At 34.4% G+C, this 23,279-nt stretch overlaps 1 protein-coding gene across 1 annotated transcript in view; it reads left to right on the plus strand.

Moving 5' to 3' along the window:
* The window catches only part of olf413 (DBH like monooxygenase olf413), a 132,028-nt gene that overhangs the window by 28,580 nt on the left and 80,169 nt on the right, over positions 1-23,279 (plus strand). Inside the window, exon 2 of the mRNA XM_023173385.2 lies at positions 3,026-3,329. Within this exon, the coding sequence (XP_023029153.2) occupies positions 3,063-3,329 (267 nt within the window). The 5' untranslated portion in view covers positions 3,026-3,062. The remainder of the gene's footprint in view (positions 1-3,025; positions 3,330-23,279) is intronic.

A 23,279-nucleotide genomic window follows, 5' to 3' on the forward strand; every position in this document is an offset into this window, starting at 1 on the left:
CGACGAACATTTTTCAACGTCAGACAATCATCCGGTGAATTCCAGTTTTTTCTTTCGTGAATTGTACATATACCGTGTAAACTGAATACCTACTCATTCATTTCATCAAATTCAACGAATTTTGTTCGAGAACAAAGAAATCATTTGCCTGTCAAATGAATTGCGGTAATGATTGAATCGGTTGAAACGAAAAGTAATCAATTATATACCTCTGGTAGGCCATTAAATTCTCAAAGATCATCGCTTCTCACTGATTCGATTCACCTTAAATTACTATCGAAAGAGACGATTGAAGCTTTTTGTTGCCCACAACTGTACCTATGCAACTGACGAACTAGCGAAGGTGAAACACTTTCATTTCTTTTAAAATCAATTATTTCCTAATGACACCAATGATTCGATATAATAATCTCTATTGAATTCGAAACTATTGTGTCTGAATCACCCACATGCCCTATTTTATCTTGATGTTACTCCGAAATGATTAATAATATTGTTCAGGTTAGTCATGATCCGTATAAAAAATTTTACATAGTTGACTATTTCTAAATTGAATTAATTTCACATAATTCAAATCAGTGTCGCGGTTTTGTGAATTGTCATGTGGAAATCTCACATTTAAGTATTTTTTGGATAAGTAAATTGGCATAAAAAAATTTTAGTAAATAGTCCATACCACGATATTTGAATGTTTCTGAAACAAAAAAATAAGTCAATAAAGAAAATCGACGACGACGTGTAGAAATGAAACCTCAGGCGTAAAATGAAAACACTTTTTCTACACCAGAACAAAATATAGTCATTCGACGCGCATTTCGCTAACCAAGTTAGCATGTATTATCAGGATATGACTAGAACTAAATTTTAGGGCTGCCTCAATGTTATTATGTACATCTGAAACGACCATCACCTCAACCCAATTGAATTAATTCCTAGAATAACTTAGTATGTTATATTGATATTGTTCCTGATGTTAATCATTACCTGGTATGAAACTTCTCTTACCAATTTTCTATACCTACCTGTAATTATTACGTACAGCCGTAACAACGGGCTGTTAGAAATGGTTCTTTTCCGGCTGTTCATTTTACATTTTTTTGGTTTCTAAAGTTTCGAAGGCATCGGAAAACCTGAGTCATGTACCGACCTCAATAATTTCTGAATTAATAGACCCCAGTGTGTTACAAAATTGTGGGAAATAGAACAATTCTAATGCCAGCTCTATCCAAGGAAAGGAATAATGAATTGCTACTAATTATATCAACTAATGTCGAACTCGCATCAGAAATAATTGCATGTATCAGTAACCACGACACATGCTGCTAGTTAATTATGTTTCCATTCAAAAATTCGTAACAAGCTGCTCGTTATTACCGTCAATTTTTCCGTTGATCATCCTACCAAAATAGAAACGGTTTGCATGAATCGAATAAACTGCATAACAGCTTCGATATCGGCAATTGTGCTGGAGTTATGTTGGAGTTGTGTCAGCATTTATTTGGAGTATAAAACGTAGTGGAATAACTATCGATTCTGACGGCACGCTGACAGCATAGCAAAGCTGGGTATTGGGAAATAATTTCACAGTTAGGGATTCACAAACTGTCAATTACGATGCAGAAGGCAAAGTTTGGATAACTGAATTCTAGACAGGCAGATGATTTGATGTATTCCTGGATTTCGAAGAGAACGATGGCTAACGTACGCGAATATTCCTATGGGATGGAATTCAATCAGAGAAATTGTTTCTAAAATACAAGCCAGACAATTTTTCATCGTTCTATCGCGATTGGAATGAAATTAAATAACTAGTGAAGCTATGAATGGCAAGAATCGAAATGAAATATTCCAAAACTTCTGAAGCTGTGAGTCTCACAACTCTTCTAGTCTGCAGATATATTTATATAACAGTTTATCATGAATCACCTCAAATGGAATTTTCGACTACCCATTATTATTGTTTTGCATGATCAAAAATGAATCCTCCCCATCCAAGACAATACACATAACGTTGACAATTATTTTTCTCTTACTTCAAAAATGTATTGAATTCTATCAGAAATTATTATAAGCTTCTTCAAAATGAACAATATCGACGTCATTGAACTTTGTACATCAAAGTCAATACTACCTATATTTTCTTATGCATCTTCAATGGGTATTTCAAGGTTTGACATAATTTGAACGAATTAAAGAAGACACTTGAAATTCTGTTAGAGGTACACCTGAAAAGCCCTGGAAATACATCCAACCATAATCACATTTTGATAACGACTTTCAATCACATTAATAGCTAGGTTTATGTAATTTTTTCTGTAGGACTTATTGCGATCTAAGGAGTTGAAAGCTCTCTGAGTTCACTCAAATGTGTGTACATTTTCACCTGTATGGAATATTTGCTTTTTCAAAGATAGTTTAACTGGAGGGAGAATATAGATAGCAGGAACCTTCTTTTCTTATACCCAAATAAAGAATAACCACGGCATGTTTCAACTTCCTGCATCGTCATATGTGATATTATCCAATTCAAGAAATTGGATGGTTCAGATTCCATTAACCTATCAGCCGTTGTTGAGTAATTTTGTGAATTGATACCCATTCATCAAGTATCATTAGGAAAGATTGGAGAGTGTCAGTATTATAATAAATTGAAATGTTACCGTGTAAAGCGAACAGACATTGTCAATGAACTGCTTTTATAGAAATGTAGGCTTTTATCTGAATTGAGATATACTTTATGATAAGCCATTCTATTATTCTCAAAATACATTCACAAAACCCATTTACTCGTACTTTCATCGCCATTGAATTTCTGGCAATAATTTCATGGTGAGTTTAAAAAATCGGCATCGACAACAACCATTAATACTCTTGATGGAATCGTTTAATTCCGAATATTTTTAAACTACAATCAGGTAGCTGTGAAATTGAATTGGTTCAACCTAGTGTTTCAGACTCATGCTTAAGCATGAGTGAAGTTTCTTAAATATACCCACCTTACTAACAGTTTTATTTTCCTTTCCAGATAATGCTTTTCTCTGCCTAACAACCGTCCTACAACGATGGAGCCTCTTTCGAAGTTGATTTCAGTGTTCTGTGTGTTGTGTATTATAGTGAACATCTCCGATTGCGCGAGATGGGCCCATTCAGCCTATCTCAGTCCGGATTATCGTCTGTTGTGGTCTTTGGGTCCGGGACCGCAAGATATCACGTTCGAGTTACAAGTGAGGACGCTGGGATATGTAGGGTTCGGATTTTCAAAGGACGGTAGGATGGCCGGAGCGGATATGGTTGTCGGATGGGTTGATCATGGACAAGTCTATTTTCAGGTAAATTTCTCCAAAACAGGAAATTATTACAATCTTGAAGCATAAATACATGTGAGAATTGAAATAACGAAAAAAAAGCTAAAGAAATTATTGGATCTCAGATGGCCTGATCGCTTCAGTAAATAAGAAAAGCAAAATATATGAAATAGTTACAAAAAATACAAATAATTATGAACTTTTTTTTTTTAATTATTATTCTGGCATCGACTGCTGAGGTCATTAGCCATTTTGTAGTATACGATATCTGTTTATATTTTGTTAAAAAGGTCTGTTGCTTTCAGGAAGTTCAAAACATTTCTTATAGCTTTGGTACCGAGGCAAGTTCTGATATTATCCGGTAAGTTATATCGTTGTCGATCGGCTTCATACTGGTGGCATTCTAAGAGAAGGTGTTTAGCCGTCATCAAAGTTTGGCAATTTTCGCAGGATGGTTGTCTTTGTCTTCTCAGTATATAAGAGGATGTTAAGTTCGTATGTCCTATCCTAAGTCGTGTTATTATGACTTGTTCTCTTCTCGTTAGCCCTTGTGGAAGTCTCATGCAATATCAGGTTTGATATCTTTCAATTTTGAATCATTGTTTGTCCATTCGTGTTGCCATGTGTTGAGTATTGAGTTTTTTATGAATTTTCTTGTGTCATTTGGAGCAACAGGTGTATTCAGATCGACATTATTCTCAGTTGCAGCTCTTGCTGCATTGTCAGCTTTCTCATTACCGTCAATTCCTATATGACTAGGAACCCAAACAAATACGATCGATTTTCCTTTGGACTGGAGACAACTCATCAGTGTTAAGATTCTTTGAACCAGCGGATGTTTACTGAAAGAGTTTTCAATTGCTTGAATAGAACTCAGCGAGTCTATGCAAAGGATGTATGAATGAAAATTACATAAGTCCATGTATTAGTGAATATTGACGTTATGAGAATACACCGGATGACCTTGATAGGAAAGTTAAATTTGTGATGCGTCGTTTGTGATGAAAAAGCAAATGCACCACTGGAATCAATGAAGTCGCCCCGGAGCGCCAATTAATTTTTATTGTTGTTTTATAATTTCATGATTTGTATTATACAAATGGAATAGAAAGTTTTGGTTAATAATTAATTACACAATTTTCACAAACATTTTTATTTCTAGACGCGTTTCTCTATCACTGAAGCTCGGTTTTAGCTGCGGTTTTAGTTTCATACTGAAGTTTATACCGGTCAATTGGGGTGACATTGCCCAATTTTAAAATTTAAGTTGATAATTTTCACATAACCCATTTTTTGATATCCTGGATAAAATTTATACCTTCAGACGGTGGTTTGTAGATGTAATTTATGTAGTTATTTTATTTGTATATCATTTCGCCTCTTAAATAAAAAATAAAATATCGGTGGGCAAAGTCACCTCTTGAAGATGTTCACCCAACAGATGTTTTCTTTGCATAACAAAGCTATACATAAAAGATGGAGAAAGCCACCTCCACAGGGTGTTACAAGAGCCACAGTAAAGACAAAAATTGCTCAAAAAATCGAAAATTAATAGTACAGTTGCCAGGACTGTCGACAGAAGTATTATGAACGACATAAAAGTTTTTAAAATTTTGTGGGCAAAATAAGTCGTATTTTTTGGCGATTTCAATGCTTTCTCTATCTGAAGGAGGAAAAAGGAAAAAACTTAAATTACAATGTAACACTTTAAATAAAAGGTGGGCAAAGCGACCCCAATTTTTGTGTAATACGTGGGGTAATATTGCCCACTCGAATAACAATCAACAGGTTGGGTGCAGGAACGAAATTGCAAGTGGAATAAATTCTTCATTACATTTACTAATAATAATAATAAGTGATGAAACTCACCTTGTTTTCGTTGAAGCTGTGTATATGTAATTTTGAAGAGCTCAAATTTTCATGGATAACACACGTTACAAATAAAACAGTTAATTGGTGATAGCACTTATCTGGAACGACCTATAAAGTATAGAATGTCTCGTTATGATTGGGGAGGTATGTTTCATTGACTGCTGCAGCGCCTCAAACTACCTTTCAGCTATTTACTGTGGAGGCGCGAAACTGGGCAAAGCTACCCCAGAGGACAAAGTCACCCAGACTATTTTATTTATATTTCTGTATTACATTTAAAATTTACATGTGAAAATTACTGCTTTGCATTTACGGGTAATTCTGTTTATATTTAGTTTTTTGAAGTAAAACTTCTTTACGCGCGCTTGACTCGGGGAGTAAGCTGGTGAATGCGTGACCCAGAGCGTTACGAAAAGTGTGATCGGACCAGGCAAACGTAAGTTGAGAGGGATATATAAGTTAGTGAAGATAAAAAGAGAGAGTTACGTGTAGTATATTACTGTGAGGGCAACAGATATATGTGTGAGTATACATTTACGGTCGACTAGGCTCTGATGAATTAGCAGAAAGATATACGGTGCCACCAATTTCAGCAGGAGATTTCAATGTTGATGTCGCGTATGAAGATGGACAACGCTTGGTAAATACCGTATACCATACGATAAGCATATCATCTCAGTCTTACAATCAACCACAGTAATCACTTATGTATAAGATAATGAAAATAATAAATTAAAATGATTTTTTTAATGTTAATTGATCAACGAAAACCAATAATAAAATCAAATATTTCTAGAAAACTAATATATCTTTATACAGCTTGTCAAAACTAGGAAGTGACTTGAGAATTCTATCTTACTTTTTCTCTCTTTCACACACACACACAGACACACACAAACAGTCTCCTCAAGCTTCACATGTGTATATTAATATATACACATACAGATAGATGGAGCTAAAGAAGTTTCACCTCAGTCGTGTGGTCTGAAGAACCCTCGCTTTTTTCTCATTGTCCACCTTTTTTTTGAATAAATTCATTTCATTCATTATCGAAAACCATCAACTGAAAAAAAATAATGAAGAGGAGGAGAACTGACTATCAACTTGAGCATATTCTTAAATTTTCACTTTTATCTAAAATTTCCCAACAATCTATTGATTACAGAAAATCATATATCAACCATCAAAATCGCATTTCCTCAAGCATTATTACAAAGGAAGTTCTTTTAAAATGAGCATACTGACAAAAATGATGGCAAATGAACGTTAATCACTATTTTGGAATTTATAATGATAATCTAAGCTTCCTATGTATTTATTCCACTTGTATTTGTAACTAACGTTACTGCAGTTTCGTCCTACAAAGACATTGTCAATCGCATACGAGTTCATTGTATTTGTAGAACGAAATTGCAGAAACGTTAGTTACAAATACAAGTGGTATAAAAACATGAGAAGTTTTAATTCCCATTTTTCATTATAATCTCCTATCACGTAGCAACGGCTGAATCCATCAATTCATTATTGGATAATCTAGCCTTTTATTCAACTGTTTCCTATTCTTTATTCCTGACGTGAAATGGCTGGGATCAAAAGATGAATAATTTCTTTTTCATTGAACCTCGTGGTAGATTATTCACACAGTTTTAATTCAATTTGACCTCAGTTGAAAATAAAAACAAAGTTTTCATCGAGAAGTCAATAGTGGCTGGCATTTCAACGACGGACTGGTCAACAAGGTGTGAGAAATATGTGCAGGTACAAAAATTTTCGCAGGATAACATTACTTAAATGTCCGAATATACGAATCATTATTGTCAAGAATCAAATATTTCCCATGGAAACATTCCCACACAGCCTCAAGCAAAAAATTGGCGTTCCTAATCCGTATCACACAATTTCTATCGTGGTATCAGACTAACGAATTATTTCTTTGGTACGTATCAGAACTAAGTAGCATTCAAAACCATTAACAACGATGAAATTGCTGAAACTTCCCACAGACATTAAGAAGTTAATTACACCGGTATTTTGAATATTTGGCTCCACCTATTCTGATAGGCCAATGGCAGATGGCAATGAACGGAAGAGAACTCCTATTATGGAAATCACACGAAAATGGAGGAAGTAGCTTCGCATACGGGTACTTCAAATGATGTATTACATGAAGGTACCTACATAGATAGTGTAACCGAAGCGTGCTCAATTTATTTCTAGGGATTGTTTTTCTAATTTTTTCTGACCTGGGTAATTTTTATCAAAAAATATGATTATAAGTGATTTTTTGTAAACATTAATTACTATTATTTCTGTTTCGAAAGTGTCTGCTTTTCATTTGACAATACTACATAGTAATATTTTACTACCCAATAACGTGTCTCATTTTTTATCATAACTTTCAATTTATTTCACAGTGTATTTTTATATTCCATTCCTTTGAATTATTAGTTGTTGAAATGTCCTTTCGACATTTCGAATGTTGATGGAAGCTTTGGAATTGGTACCTACAAAAAAGAAGTTTCGATACAGGTTACGATCTTCCAAACGTTTTCTGAATATGTCATTAGAAAATGTTGTGTTTCGAAACGAGTACCTCCATTGCCTTTCTCAAGCAACTCTGTAATCAAAAATTATCCCGTGTAGGTATTTGAAATAATGAAATATATTTTGAAGAAAGTATTGGATACCTATTATTTTGATACATTTTGTACTAATTAAAAAAAATTGAAACTGAAATAGGTCGACAAAATAACGAAAAAAAAAACCACGTGTGTTACTGTTCCGAAGTATCTAACCATTTTCCATATATTTGCTTTTATTTATGGACTTTACCGAGAAGTAACTCCACCGGTAAATCCATAAGATTTCTCAGCATTCTGTGCATTCATGATATCATTTTATATGCCATAGAATAAATACTCACCACTATATTTGGCAACTCATTAACGTTAAACAAAACAGAGCAATTCCCAATTTGAGATTAAAAGTTACAATTACGATATAAAATTTATTTAGTATTTAGTATGAAATATGAGATGCCATCAGTTTATTACTTGAGAAAACAAATAATTGTGTTGTGTAAAAGACTTCAAACCATCACAATAATTTCAAACTGTCAAACTATATTAATAAGACGAATCACGTTTGTAAGTTTATCCAAACAAAAACTCTCGCTGACTATACCTAATGATCAACTATTTTGTCTTTATTTCTCACTTGTAGAAGAGAAGGATGTTATATAAAAGTATGTGTTCTATTACGTCAGTTACTGACAACTCATTTAAGTTAATCATTGCCCTAAATGTAGGTCTACTAAAAACTTTGGATCGTAGGAATATATCGATGTATATTTCAATAAACTAAACTATATTAAATATTACACATACAGCAACATGAAAGTATATGAAGATATATAAACTAAAGATTCTGTAAATGATATATTTCTTCTTCGTCTTCATGTCATTTTCTCTCAATTTTCTGTGATTCGTCAGAATAACCGTGAAACAGAGACCTATAACTCTACAAAAGCGATCAATTTTCCCAAAACAATCCATTTTCTTTCTCTCCAAACCGTTACATTTATAACCAACTCCTTAATCCTTCTTATCAATCACTGAACAGCGATCATCATTTCTCTCGAACAGCCCATTTATTTCATCGCGGAAATCGCAGAAAGCGAATCCGGCTTTTTGGTGCGGAATTTTTAGCGGAACGTTGTGCTATGTCAACCGCGATCTTAGATACAGAAAACAAAAGACGCCGACAGATTCACATCGTCAAGCTGGTAACTTCTTATGTCATACTTCTTTCATCAGAGTTGGACTGCGTTTTTCACACCGTTTGCCTTGATGGATACTGTTCTGTTATTGTCTAGTTTTTACGACCATCTGAGCAAATCGAGTTCATTGGTTTATTTCACAGAATCTTTCGTTCCATCAATACTTGGAATAATGAATTTCTCATAATTTCGAAGAACTACTGCATTGAAATCACGAGAAGATTCAATAGAATATGGAGAACGTTGAGTTTCCACTTATTTACAGAAATTAATTGTGATGTTTGGGCTAAGGCAGTAACTCGCAACGTTTCCCCAAATTTTTGTACTCAAAATCCAATTTTCTATAATATAATAGTGTTTGGTTATACAATATAGGATTACCATTACCTTGAGCCTTGAATCAACCCTGCTCTGCATGTATATAAACGAGCAGAACTGATTATGTACAAATGTGAAAATTTTTCTCATTCAAAACATTTCAACTCTTTCCAGAAGCAACATTATTGAGAGTTCATTCACAGCTGAGTATCTCAAGATGTCGATAACGTGAAATTTCAATATCATACTGTGAAGTTAGGGGCCATTCGAGTATTACGTAACGCAACATTATGTAAACGTTACGTAACACCCAAGTGACCATTTTTACCTGAAAATCACAGTTATATTGATCAAAGTACTGACAAATCGCTAAAATACCTTTGTTATTGTTTTAATCGCATAATGAATTAAACAAAAGATTTATAACTATACGCAATGCCTATAATGTTCATTTTATTCATAATTATTTAAAAATCAGAAATAAAATAACATTTATGTTACGCCTATGTTGAAATAGGCTCAACTAATATAATACACTTTTGTTACTAATCTTACATTTACACCGTTTCATTGATTTGACCTTGTCCTTAAATACATTTTGGGCTTCATCATCTATTGTTCTTTTCATGCTTCCTCCTATTTCAGATTTATTTTGACTGATAAACATATACTTGATTTAACGTTTGGCAATGCAATGAAATGAAGTAATATCGTTCCTATTCTTAAATAAAATGAAAAAAATCATCCATAATTCAAATAATGTAGTTTTCATACTAAAGTGACTTAATTGAAAAAACGTGATTCGTTGGCAATGAATGAAATAGGCTTGAAAAATATATATTGTTGTATCACTCCAATATGCTTCTCCGTATTACGCATTTATGATAATTACGAATACTGGCAACTTAAACAAAATAAGAATAACACACAATACGATCGAGGAATTTCCCGTAAGATGTGAACGAAAAGGTTGTCAATTGGGAGAACAAAATAAAAATGACATATAATATAGTCGAGGTATTCCCCGTGAAACATAAAACGAAAAGCGTAGCCAACTTGGGGGAACTTCAATTTTCTTGTTCTATATTTGAATTAAGAGAATACAATGTTACGTGCCACGTTGTTAGAACCTTCTCCCGCTCCTGTAACGCATTGTAACGGTTTACAAGACCCCCTTCCCCCGAATTACGTTACGTAATACTTGAATGACCCCTTTGGCATTTCTGTAATCATCAATGGAAATAGCTTATATTAGTGGATAAGATGAGATTTGTTGGAAATAATGTAACAAAATTCCTGTTTGTGCCATAGGAGCCAGGATATTGAATGATACAATTACTTTCCTTCAAATAAAAAAAAATATTCACCTGTACAATCTTGTTCAAGAAATGGTAATGTTCTGTCATTTCCAATAACTACTTGTAATATATTTTTATGGGATGCAAAATATTGTCTCGATTAATCAAGTTAACCTTTCTCCAATTCATCTTAAGAAAATTATCCTATTACAACTGTAGAATGTAGTAACATTTTATGTTTTCCAATCTGAAACTGATCAATGAATTTATTTTTTGACGCTCATGGTTAAAAGTTTACAAAAATTATACCCAATTGTCAGTTTTCAAAATACAAGTTCAATTCAACTATCACCCGAGTAAAACAAAAATATAGAGAGCTTCTGTAGATTATTGTTACATGTGAATAGTCTCATATGTGGTAATATAAAATCATCTGGGGAGAGTTTTCAGTAATCGTAAATATATAGATATTTTACAGAATTCTACAGGAAACACTAAATATCCTTTCAACTGCGACAGTTAATGATTTCTTACCATTTTTGTTAGATTCTAGCCCTTGTTTAGAAGTTTTATTACATTCGACATTATGTAAATGTGCAAAGTACAAAGCGATTTCATTCAAATTTCACAATTTATTTCAAAGCATGCACAACCCAACTTTTTCACCGACCTTTCCATAATGATAAGGTAAGCCATATATGAAAAATCGATTCATTTTTTGGAAAAAAAAGAATGAGGAGTAATGTCACTATAATACATATACACCGTAAACTTGAGCATAATTTCCTAAACTCTATTCTCAATCCGCACTGATCCGAAATGAAGAGGCCACTGAATTTGAGAACTCCAATCAAACCCTACTTCAGGCCAGATTTCACCAACGCGACCGTCATCTTCCGTTTCACTTCAGTTCTCTGAACTCTCGACCTACTCCGATCCTGTTTTGTTTGCGAACCAAAACATTCCTGTCTCCGTTAAAAGTCCTTCTTCTGAATGTATAATGCTCGAAGGATTCCAGAGATCGATTATACGAATCGGGCTGACCTAATTCACTTAAACTCACCGTAACGTTTGAGTTTGTAAATAAAGATTTATCACTAGTCGATATTATTTCATGGGGTTTAACTGAGATTGATACCGCGCAGAGGTGTACTTCTTTTGGATTCGGAAACAAAATTGTGTTATGTGAAGTGGAAAAATACAGAAGACAACAACTTGTGTTTCCTTTCTTGACAAAAACCTAACGGCAATAATGAGTGAACTAATAAAAGAGTTTATATCAGCGAGTTCAATCATCTATTTTATACTATTATTTGTACATAGAATACTTTTTATTTCATTTATTTTGACATGAAATGTTTAGGAATAGTCAATCAGAACTGGCACTCTTAGTTTCACTATATGGAAAACTGAAAATTACTAAGAGATCAATAGAGAACTTTATACAGGGATAAAAAAGTTTATCACAATAAAATACTGATTGCTATCACTACTGATTGCTATCAATATTCATCTCTTTAGTGTAACTCGGCAAATGGTTATACATCTTCACACCATTGTAAAATAAGGAGCCCTTGACAAGAGAGTTGAAAGGAATAGATAATATTAAATTTTTTTGCGTGCTTTGACGAGTTGTATAGTGATTGGTGGTAACCTCAAGTTTCACAAGATGTTTCTTAATTAAACACACTGTCTCCAGAATGAAATGAGCTACAACCGTCAATTTTTTTTATCTATAAACAGTTGCCTGCATGAGTCACGAAGTTTAGCTTTGCACAAGTATCGTATAACTCTCTTCTGTAATACAAATACAGACTCCAGCAAATTAAGGCTACACACACCCCAAAAAGGTATACTGTACCTTAAGTGAGACTCTACCAAAGCGTGATATGCTGTTTTTGTAGTATAAACTTACAGTTCTCTAGCAATAACTCTCACAGCATAACAGACAGTGGAAATTTTACTCTTCATTTTTCTCTTGTGAGCGTCAAATTTCAGTCCGCCGTCTATATACAGTCCCAGAAATTTAGTACACTCTCTATTCTCAATGATACCGCTCGCTACAGATAAATTCTGAAGTGAACATTTGAAAGTCATAATATTTTTGGGAAAGAAAGTTTTTGGCTTTCTACTACTCCATCTGATACAAAAAAAATGGATGAGAGAATCTTCCAAAGAAAGAAAGGAAGTAATCAATTTGAAAATAAGTAACTGTATACACGGATGTGTAGATCATGCAAAGAAGTAACTTTCAGACACAAACTGAAAGAAAGTCCTCCTGAAACAGCTACTTTCATATGAACATTGAATTACACGAAAGAAAAAAATTCTTTCGAAACAAATACTTCTATATGAACACTGAATTATACAGAAGATACTTTTCTCTATTCGGTTTGTATATCGAACATTTGTTGAGGAATAAGAATCAGATATCTTTCACATAATATTTGTTGTTTATGGTTTCGAAATATTCATTCGCATAGTGTTTGAACGAACATACTGAACAATGATAGTTTTAAAATATCAATTCAGTATCTTTTTGTATGTATTTTTGAAAATAATATTGTTTAGTCAATTGAAATTCTTCAGTAATTTGAAATTGGTTTTACGAAAATAATCAATCAATTACACCGATGACAAGATGAATAATAAGGCAATTACCATATATAGAAATTTTCATTGTATCTTTGAATAGTTCTTATCAAATTGAAATTGGCATAAACATTCAGTGTCTATTATCTTCAGAAAAACAATCGCTTAAGAACGACAAAAGCATTCTGTGAACCACTCGAACAATCAACATTCTTTTGTTGGAATAAATGGTCAAGCATGAATCTTTTCAACTGGCTGACATTGCTGCTACTGAATACATTCTCTCCAGCATACGTATATCAAGATCCATGGAAACTATCACACATAAACATTCTGAATCAAAATACCCGCCGCAAAGGAACATGTGTGAACTTTCGCATTACGCAGCTTGCAGGCACTATTTAAACCCAGACAGCTCTAAGGCCAGTTTCTCCTAATAGGCCCTCGTCTGCGTCCCTATTCAATTCATATTACGTCTCCTCCCAATAAAGAGTTAGCCGGGCAGCAGCTACAACATTACGCAGAGCTCCCATTATATCATTACCTGGCGGTCATTTATTACTGCAGATACAAAACGAGATAGTTTGAACAAAGCTGCATTTGCAATGGAATGAAATTATTAGCATACACTTTTAGATGACAGTCCGATGATATATACCGAAGAGAACGAGTTATGTTAATATAGAGGCCAGTTATGACCGCCGGACCTGGGAGGCAGAAGTTTATGGTTATTTATGCGATATTCGGATGGAAATTATCTTCTACAATCTTCAAGAGAGCCTGCTGCAGAGTTCACATCGTCAAAGAACGAGAAAAGACACCCACAGAGATTATGACGATACCAGAGATATTAAATGAAAGGAACTGAAAAAAGATTCGCTGTTGTGAACCGAATTCGTAAAAACTGTCGGACGGAGGACGTTTCGAGATAGCGATCGGACCTGGGGGATATTGCTTATTCCAGTGGAATGCTGGTACGCATGTGGAAAAGTGACTGATTGATAGGCTGATGTTTGGAAGCATTGAACATCTAGAGTTGAATACTAACTTTTCGAAAGGTACCAATCGTAAGTGAAACTGGAAACCCATTTAATAAAAGAATTGATAATTTATTGGAATGAAAATTTCTAAAATAATTATTTTTCATTGAAAATGGACTTCACCTTGTCAGATAGGTGAGAAAACTGTAACGTGTCAATTGCCCTTCATTTGATTCGCATTCCACAACTTAAGGGTCTAATTGGTTTTATTATAACTGTTTAGCCAATACCATATACCGTGAAACCTACTATATTATTGAATGCTAAGCTAATGTTAGCTAACAAAAATCAACAGAAAAGCTATATCTCGTATCCAAAATTACCTGGAATCCACTTCAGGCGCCTTCGCTATATATATATATATATATATATATATATATATATATATATATATATATATATATATATATATATATATATATATATATATATATATATATTATATATATATATATATACATATTATATACATATCATTTTTTGTGGAGGAAAATCAGTTTTCAATCTTTTTTGGTCATTTTTATCTTTCACAATCTGAAAAATATGAAAATTATAATGGAGAACTTTATAGAAGTGTAGAAAAGGCAAACTTTTTAGTTCACCCCTATAAGTTACTGTATTACTGTACTGTAAGTTACTGTAAGTATTCTACACAAAGCATCAGTAACTTATCGTGTTCAACAAATTTGCTTATCAAAAAAAAATAGCTAAGAAATAATACAATACTTATCTTAACGTTGCGAAGGCTAAAATCTGCCTCCGTCTTCAGGAATGGACAAAAAATTCAAAGATATCTGCAGTTATTCCTTTGCTGATTATTTATTGCTCAACTTCTTCGACAGATGTCAAAACTCCTTTGAGTTTTAAGTCTGACATCAGAATAAATCTAATCAGAAAAAAAATGTTGAAGAAAATCTGAAATTAGTTTCGAATTATTTTTCATTTTGTAGTTTTTGTTGCTATCAAACTGGCTTTTTCAGTTTCTCAAACTATTATTTAAACTTGAATTTATCAATACATTTAGTACTTACTGCACACTTTTCAATATTACAAAACGCAACACGTGTTTAGCCATACAATGGCTTCTTCGGGCGTGTGTTTATTCAAGTAGAGTCGAGTAAAGACACGCCCGAAGTAGCCATTCTATGACGATACACGTGTTGCGTTTTTGTAAAATCCTTTGTGAAAATCTCACAATGAACTGTTTCTTGAATACGTAACTTGAATTATATTAAAATCTTGTAGTTCAATAGTAATCTGGAATTTTACTAGTGAAAACTCCTAGGCAGTGACAAATCTGGCAATATCACCCAGACAAACGACACCAGTTCTCATTACTACCGACAGTAATTATAGCTGAACTTAACGGCATGAAATGTCTGACCACTACACATTCATAACAATTAATACCATATAATCCCCAGAAATGAGCCAATTAAACGCATACAGCTTCTGAGAATTCGAGACGGCTTTTTCTGAAATGCTTCTCTCGAGTTTCTTATGATAATCTTCATTTTTCAACATTTCAAATGCGTCTGGCATTTGAGGCTGGCATGCAGAGGTTTAACCGACTTATTTCTTCAATCCAGTTTGAACTGGGAATGGAAAAAGTTACTTTTATTGTGAGAGAGAAGAAAATCGGAAGTATTATAGTATAGTATCGCAAGTATTATATCAATTTCATCTAAAGGTGGTATTTTTCATATAAATTTTTAGAAAATATTTCTTCGTTTATTAAAGTTTACAGGTTACATTGAATAAACTCAAAAAATAACTATTTCAACACAAATCTTCATTTTGTACTAGGTATTTCAATAAGAATCATAGAGAGAGTAGTTAAAGAAGGTGTGTAATCAATTTCTGCAAATAACTGAGAGGTAAAATTTTCCACTCCAAAAAGAAGCGGCCTAGAAGAGCACCAGTAACTGATGCAGGAGGTGACATGGGATTCATACCTAATTGTCGGCTTATATTCAAATCAGGCACAACATCCGAATGATCAGGAGATCATTCGGAAATGAATTCTGAAAATTATGGTAAATGGTTACAAGAAAAGTGAATCCCAAATTTATCTGTGAATTCGGTATTCGTGACCAATAATGCTCCATACCATAATATTCAAATCCATCCAGCCCCCAACACATAGTGAAGTGGCTGCACCCATAACATGCCCAAACCCGAATTATGCAAGTTTATCAAGCTAAATAAAAAGCATCATATTAGTTCTGCTTAAAAACAGACAACGTTGTGCGACTTCCACCCTACCATCCGGATTTGAATCCCATTGAACTCATTTGGACAATTGTCAAAAACATCTGATGATAAATAAAACATAAATGAATATGAACGCCATTATCCCCAACTCTGGCTATTTATATCTAGCGAGTTGAAAATTGCCCCAGTGCTGGTCAATCGACCACCATAAAACTTCTCTAATTGTTTTCAATTTTCCCACATCCTCCGAAGCGTGGAGAGATCGCGCCTCGGTCCAGACCAATATTTCATCATACCGAGTATTGAAATTTAGTTTGCCAATAAATAAAAACTGTTACATAACAAAGGTAAAGGCGTTCTGGCCGGCGGGTACGATAAAGTGTAATTTTCCCGGCTCCGACGAGAACGTGATGATATATCTGTGTGCTCCGGTTCACTATCTTGGCCAACTGAGTATTTTATAGCGGCAGTATGTTAATGTGAAACATTTAGATCGGAATCTTGCCGCTGCTACTTTGAGTTCGGGCACAGACCGCTCCGGCGGTCACAGTCTGGGGACAGAATGGGAATTACGAATGCCTTTCGGATTTTTTCGGATTTTCGCCGAAAAATGTTAGGCGGTAATCTAGCTCCGGGTAGACTGAAACCGCTTATGGAAGGGAATGAATAAGTTTCCTTTGACATTTGGAAACTAAACCGTTCATGTCTCCTTTGAGAATCGGTATGGAAGATGAAACCGTTCGTTCATCTGATGTTTCATTTTGTATTTCAAGGTTGCCATCTAACGTTGTCGTCTTCAGTTCTCCATCGACGAATCCAGACAGGGCGTAGCGCTTGGAAATACCATCAACCTAGAGAAACATCTGAAACATCATAGAATATTCCAAGAGCCTCCAAACGATCCGCTGACCGCCAATCAACTGAAATCTTTCTGGTAGGATATTCATTAACAATCGCAGCCACTCAACCTAGACAGTCCAGCCATATGGCAGTTTGAAGCTTTCTCTATAGTCCTCGACAGCCTGAGCACTGTGAAGTGCGCAACCCTATAACCCGAGATGACGTTTGAAGTGCCCTGGTGGGTTGGAAGATCTTGGTGGAAAAAACTCAGATATACTCATCACCATCTGGAGTTTTCAACAGTTAGAGGGTGAGCAGCCTGACCTGGAATGATTTGTTGAAGGACGGACCGCTTTCGACCCAAATGAACGAAAATTCAAATAGGATGAGAATATAAATAGAATATAGCAGAATAATAATAAAAGGCCAATGACCTCTTAGTCGACACTTTATAACTAAGAAAATACATATAATAGAGATGAAAGATAATAGAAAACTACCAGGCGACGTGAGATAGAACTCACATGTAGTGAAATATCTCCATTCGGTATATTGTTGACCACAGTATCAGTCAAAAATAGACGACAAGCTTGCGCACTGTTTGTATATGACATTTCGCTCAAACAAAATATTCGTCCTTGGCATAATGTAACATGGAGTAGGCGTCTTGGTGTTGATGAATTACTTCCTAACAACTAATCGACTCCTACATAACCTCATTTGGGACAAATTCAATCAGACGAACAAAGCCTGTGGAATGTCGACTCCTCACAATTCATCAGGCCTGCTGCTCGACACATAATGATATGTAAATTAAACCTGGTCCGAACTCCACAACTTAGCATAAATGTTTTTCGAATGTGAACCATATAATACGCCCAATATTCTTTGGGTATCCGCTATTATCTCATAATAATCGACGAACGCCCACGATCGTCAAAAAAGAACAGCTGTTCGTGATTCCCCGGGAGACTTATTGCGGCGTTACGTAAACCGATTTGGAGGAATTACATCTCCAATATTTCATTCGGATCTATCAGAACAGAGTGCTGCAGTATATTTATTTTGACGGGAACAAATGTTAGCCGAATCTGCATCGCTGTTTCATATTAAGTCGCCCTAATAGACGCTGCTTGCTATAGACTGTGTCGCTAGCACTTCGATATATTGGAAAGATCCCTGTTCCGCGATAAAACAAGGGTTGACGGATACTGGGAGGGTGGAAATTTATGTTATGGCTAGGTGTTTTCGTGATACGGTCGGCATCTCTTTCAAGTTTTTCAAACTCTGCAATCTACTCTAATGCTGTTTTCTTGTTTTATGTGCCGGTGAGAAATAACGTGTAATGGGCCAGTACCACGACAGAAAGATTTAAAAGAATTCAACATAGACATGTATTTGCATTCCTGAAAAAAAACTTTAGGAGTGGTACAGAGGTTCACGAGAATTATCTGTATTCGTGTTACATAATTTTTCGAATTAATAGACATGGTTCAGGATAATTTACACATGGATTAGTCAGTCTGCTATAATCAAACCCAAAAGAGGCATAATCCTATAACAGGGCCTATAACATGTACTGTTTAAACCACAAATGAATGAACATTTCTGTCTCACAAGTCTACCAAATCACTACATAATATATTCTGCCCACCCATTTGTCTGTTTCTTTGGAAAGTGGAAGTTTTTTTGTGCAAATCGTTTGGAATATGACAAGTTCAACCGACAAGTTGAAAAGTAAAACGTCGTTAATCCTTAGCTCGCACAAGTTTCGATTTCTGAGGCTTGTCGTTCGTAGAGGGGCGACAGCTAGTTTACGGAAAAACTGATTTTAACAGTTTGTTTCGTAGAACTACAAAATAGTCTGCGATGAAATGTCTATCTTTTTAGGATATCTTGTTCAGATACACAGATATTTGAAATAATGATCACAATGTAATGTGGTGATTGAAATTATATTTAGTTGGATATGATATTAGGCCTCATCAAATTGAATAAGCGTATTTCATGCAAGTATTATAAATTTTGAAAATCTACCACATAAAGATTAATGTTCTTTTTTTGTTTTCAACTTCGTCTAAAACTGAATAGTCAATGTGCTCTAGCGAACTTCGTCAGATTATTTCATAATTCGAAAGTTAAATTCAAAGTCGAATTCGGAAAGAAAAAATTGTTGAACAAACAATAAAGATGTCTTTTAAGTGAATTGTTAAAACTCCCCACTTTCCATTCAAAAATTCAGAAATTGCAAAACTCAAAGTGTAATTGTCACTCATGCAGATGAAAAAATGTATGTGTACAGGAAATTTGAATTTCAGAGTCACATAGAAAACGTTTCTGCCTTTTATTGATGAATGGCAGAAGCGTTTATTTATTCATCTAAATGGTGTTCAAGCATGAAGGACAGTGTATTGTTAAAATTGAATCGCACACTTATCATTTCTGTTCAAAGCTTTTAAAGAATCTACATTCAGTTTATCGCGAAATCTAAACATAAATCCACACATCCTTTCGGTTTAATCCTCATTTACATAATGAAATAAAAATCCGATGACTTGTATTTTCATGTATATACATCCGTCCAGCTAAGTATGTCCATACATCCTTATTTATACATCTTTAAAGTCGATACGAGACACATGAATTATTCAAAAAACGCAACCGTCGTAACATCCAGCATTATCAAGAATTAATAAATATCTTAACAGTCCCACTAGCATTTTTATTTTTCATAATCCGGTGGCTCTGCCTCTCTACCAGACCCCCATAATTGAAAACGCTTTTGTTTGTGGAGATTATCTGAACTTTTCTGAGGTTTAATCCCCTATCAGACACTTTTATCGACATCATGAGCGTTAATAGGGGATTCCTTTGTGATTGCGAGGTCAACGTGCGATTAAATTTTGAATACCAGTAATGATGTCATAAGAACTTTTGACCTTGGTTCACCATGAAGTATTTGTAAATTTGCATGAAGTGTTGAACATATATTTATTATAATGAGAGCGATTTCCAGTTTATGAAGTTTATGAGGGTTGTGTTCATAAACACAACCCTCTTTTTATTGGAGGGACTCATTGGAAAGAACCAAGAATCCAAAACTCGTATATTGCTTTGCTGACGACATCACACTTGTCTCGTCATTCCTTTTGTGGATTCCAGGACATCCGCTACGGAGGCACATCTTCACTGGCAGCAGCAGGTTGCATATCTTAATGAGGACCTTGAAGTGATTTAGAATTGGGGTGAAATTAACCAGGTTCAATTTAATGCCACAAAAATCCAGGCATTGGTTTTCTCCATGAATTCCGCTTCCCGCTTTGATAAGTTTGTTGGGGGTTGAAATGGACACCAATATGTCTTGGCACAATCATGTCACTGTAAATGCAAAAGCTGCTTCTCAAAATCTTGGAACACTGTTCCGAACCAGAAAACTTTACACACCTCAGCAACTTTTGATGCGTTATAAAGCCCAGATCAGACTTTATTTGGAGTGTTGTTCTCATGTGTGGAGCTCTGCTCCCAAACATACTCTGAAGTTGCTGTATTCCACCCAGAAAAGAGCCATCCGTCTGATTGGAGACGCGAACCTCACGTGCAACCTTGATAGCCTGGAACATCAAAGAAAGGTTGGAGATTTGTCTCTCTTCTATAGATACTTTCACGGGGAGTGTTCAAGTGACTTGGCACATTTGATTCCACCAAGAGCGGTACATATTAGAAATAGGCGACGAACTGTGGCTGCTAATCGTTTGGAGGTTCAACTCAGTACACCTCGAATTTCACTGTTCAAGAACTCTTTCATCTGGAGAACTGCGTTTATGTGGAATAAACTGCCTGAGAACGTTTTTTTCAAAAGGATTTAATCTCCAGCCATTCAAATCCAAGGTGAATCGCAGCATTCGCACAGGCATGACTCTGAGAGCGCCTCAAGGATTTTCCCGTAGTGCTTGTGTTTAGTCCTTAAACAAAAAATTCATTGTATACCCTTTGTTGAAAGTTGAACTATGTCTGAAATTTTCGAGATGAAAATTACTTATAACATGACTTTTGATTATTCACCAACCAACAAAATATCATAGTACCCTATAGCGGTGAAAACAATCATCATTGATTTATCTCGAAATATAGATGAGACAAAAGTTACCTGATTCCCTTCTTTAGATTTCAGTAAGACATTCGGTATGATCAATCACGTATTTGTCTGAACAGAACTCAACTTTTATGGCATTCATTCGAAAACACTATTTCTGAATAGAAATTTTGTGAGTGGATGAACTCAATAGGAAAAAAAATAATAAATTATCTAGTGAAAACAAACTTTTGGTGGTATTTGGCGGCATTGAACAAATTTTTCTGTCACTAAAACGAAAATGCTGATGATGCTAACTTGGTTAGTGAAACGCGAAAAATGCGTGTTATTCATTTGCCAAAGCTGTTAAATATATGTTGTATTCACTAATAACATTTGTATTATATTTTCATACCATGATTCATTATCGAATGTGTTTCATGTTTTTTTTGACACAACTGAAAAATGCCACATTTAATACTGGAATCCTTCCAATTTCCATTCTGTGCTTGATAAATCATTTTATTATCATACTTTTATTATGAAATAGCGATATATATGTAAGTTCAAAAAATGACCTATTGGAATATACCATCGAATGATCTTGAATTCAAAAACATAAACTAAGATGTGATAACTTTATAGTGATGACGTGACAGTTGATCAGTTCGACAAAATATAATATGATATCGATAAGTGTTAGTGATGTTACATGAAGCTGAAATATAACATTGATGAAACAATAAATCAATAAAAATATATTTCCAAATGAACAAGTGGTAAAAACCATAGAAAATGTCATTTCTCTTTTCTTCATTATGATTTTCTACCATGTAGTAACGGCAACATCCATCAATTTATTGAACTTCAGTTAATTAAAGAAATAGACGCACCCTGTCTCTTAACATATATTTCATCATACAAATTCCTACCTTTGTCGCAAAGATAATTATGGTTACTAAACCTCAAACGGAGGGATTATAATCATAGCATAACCTTTGCTAGCGTATGAGGCAGAATTTCACCCTTGTTAGAATCAACTCATGCTGCAAATGACTATATTTATTCACATCCTTCAAAGAAATTTCAGTTTGAGTCACCTAATTTAATGAATTGTGTGTTTCGTATTATGAAAGAAGGGAAATTACTATAATTTACGTGTTAGGTACTAAATTTGTGGCAATTATTTTTGTCTGTCTAGATGAACAGATTAGAAGTCTCGGTTTCGATGGTATACTTTTTGTGGTGTTTCACTGATGAAAGTTGAGCCGAATAAAACAAGAATGTGCATGGATCATTTTGTTTGGATAATTTAGTTTTCTTCTTCAGTATTTTATTGTCATTATGTATTTGAATTATAAGGAAACTTTGGAAAAACAGATGTTACTAAGTCTTTCCCAAATAATAAATGTCTCTTTTCAAATATTGATGTCATTGGCCTTACCTGTATTGTATTAAAGCATCAGTTTCTTGTTGAAATATTCAAATAAAGAATGCGTGAGTCATCAAATCATGATAAGAAATTTTGTTTCACAGTCATATCCTTTTTTTGTTTATCTTGCAAATAGCAAGACAATGATCTTCCTAGAACTTCCAGATCTGACTAATACCAATAACAATATTCTTGCAAATATCGCATTCTTTGAAAACTGTTTCAGAACATAATATTGTTGTTTATGGAATGTTTTCCAATACATAAATTGAATAATAATAATAATAAAGTGACTGTATTTAATGTGGTTTAGCGTGGGCTACTCTCCCACTCACCTATAAATAACGTTGTCATATCATTGTGGAATTTGCCGCGGTGGTAGTGCGCCCGACTCACGATCGGAAGACCGTGGATTCGATTCCCGTCTCGACCAGATATTTTTCACGAGATAATTTATCAGGTTTGAGCTGGAATGATTCTGCAACCATGTTAGGAATCACACGTTAAAAGGTAAGACC

Source organism: Leptinotarsa decemlineata, unplaced genomic scaffold (genome assembly GCF_025532065.1).
Source record: "Leptinotarsa decemlineata unplaced genomic scaffold, Ldec_3_MD MMD2_tig00000505_RagTag_RagTag, whole genome shotgun sequence".
Lineage (NCBI taxonomy): Eukaryota > Metazoa > Arthropoda > Insecta > Coleoptera > Chrysomelidae > Leptinotarsa > Leptinotarsa decemlineata.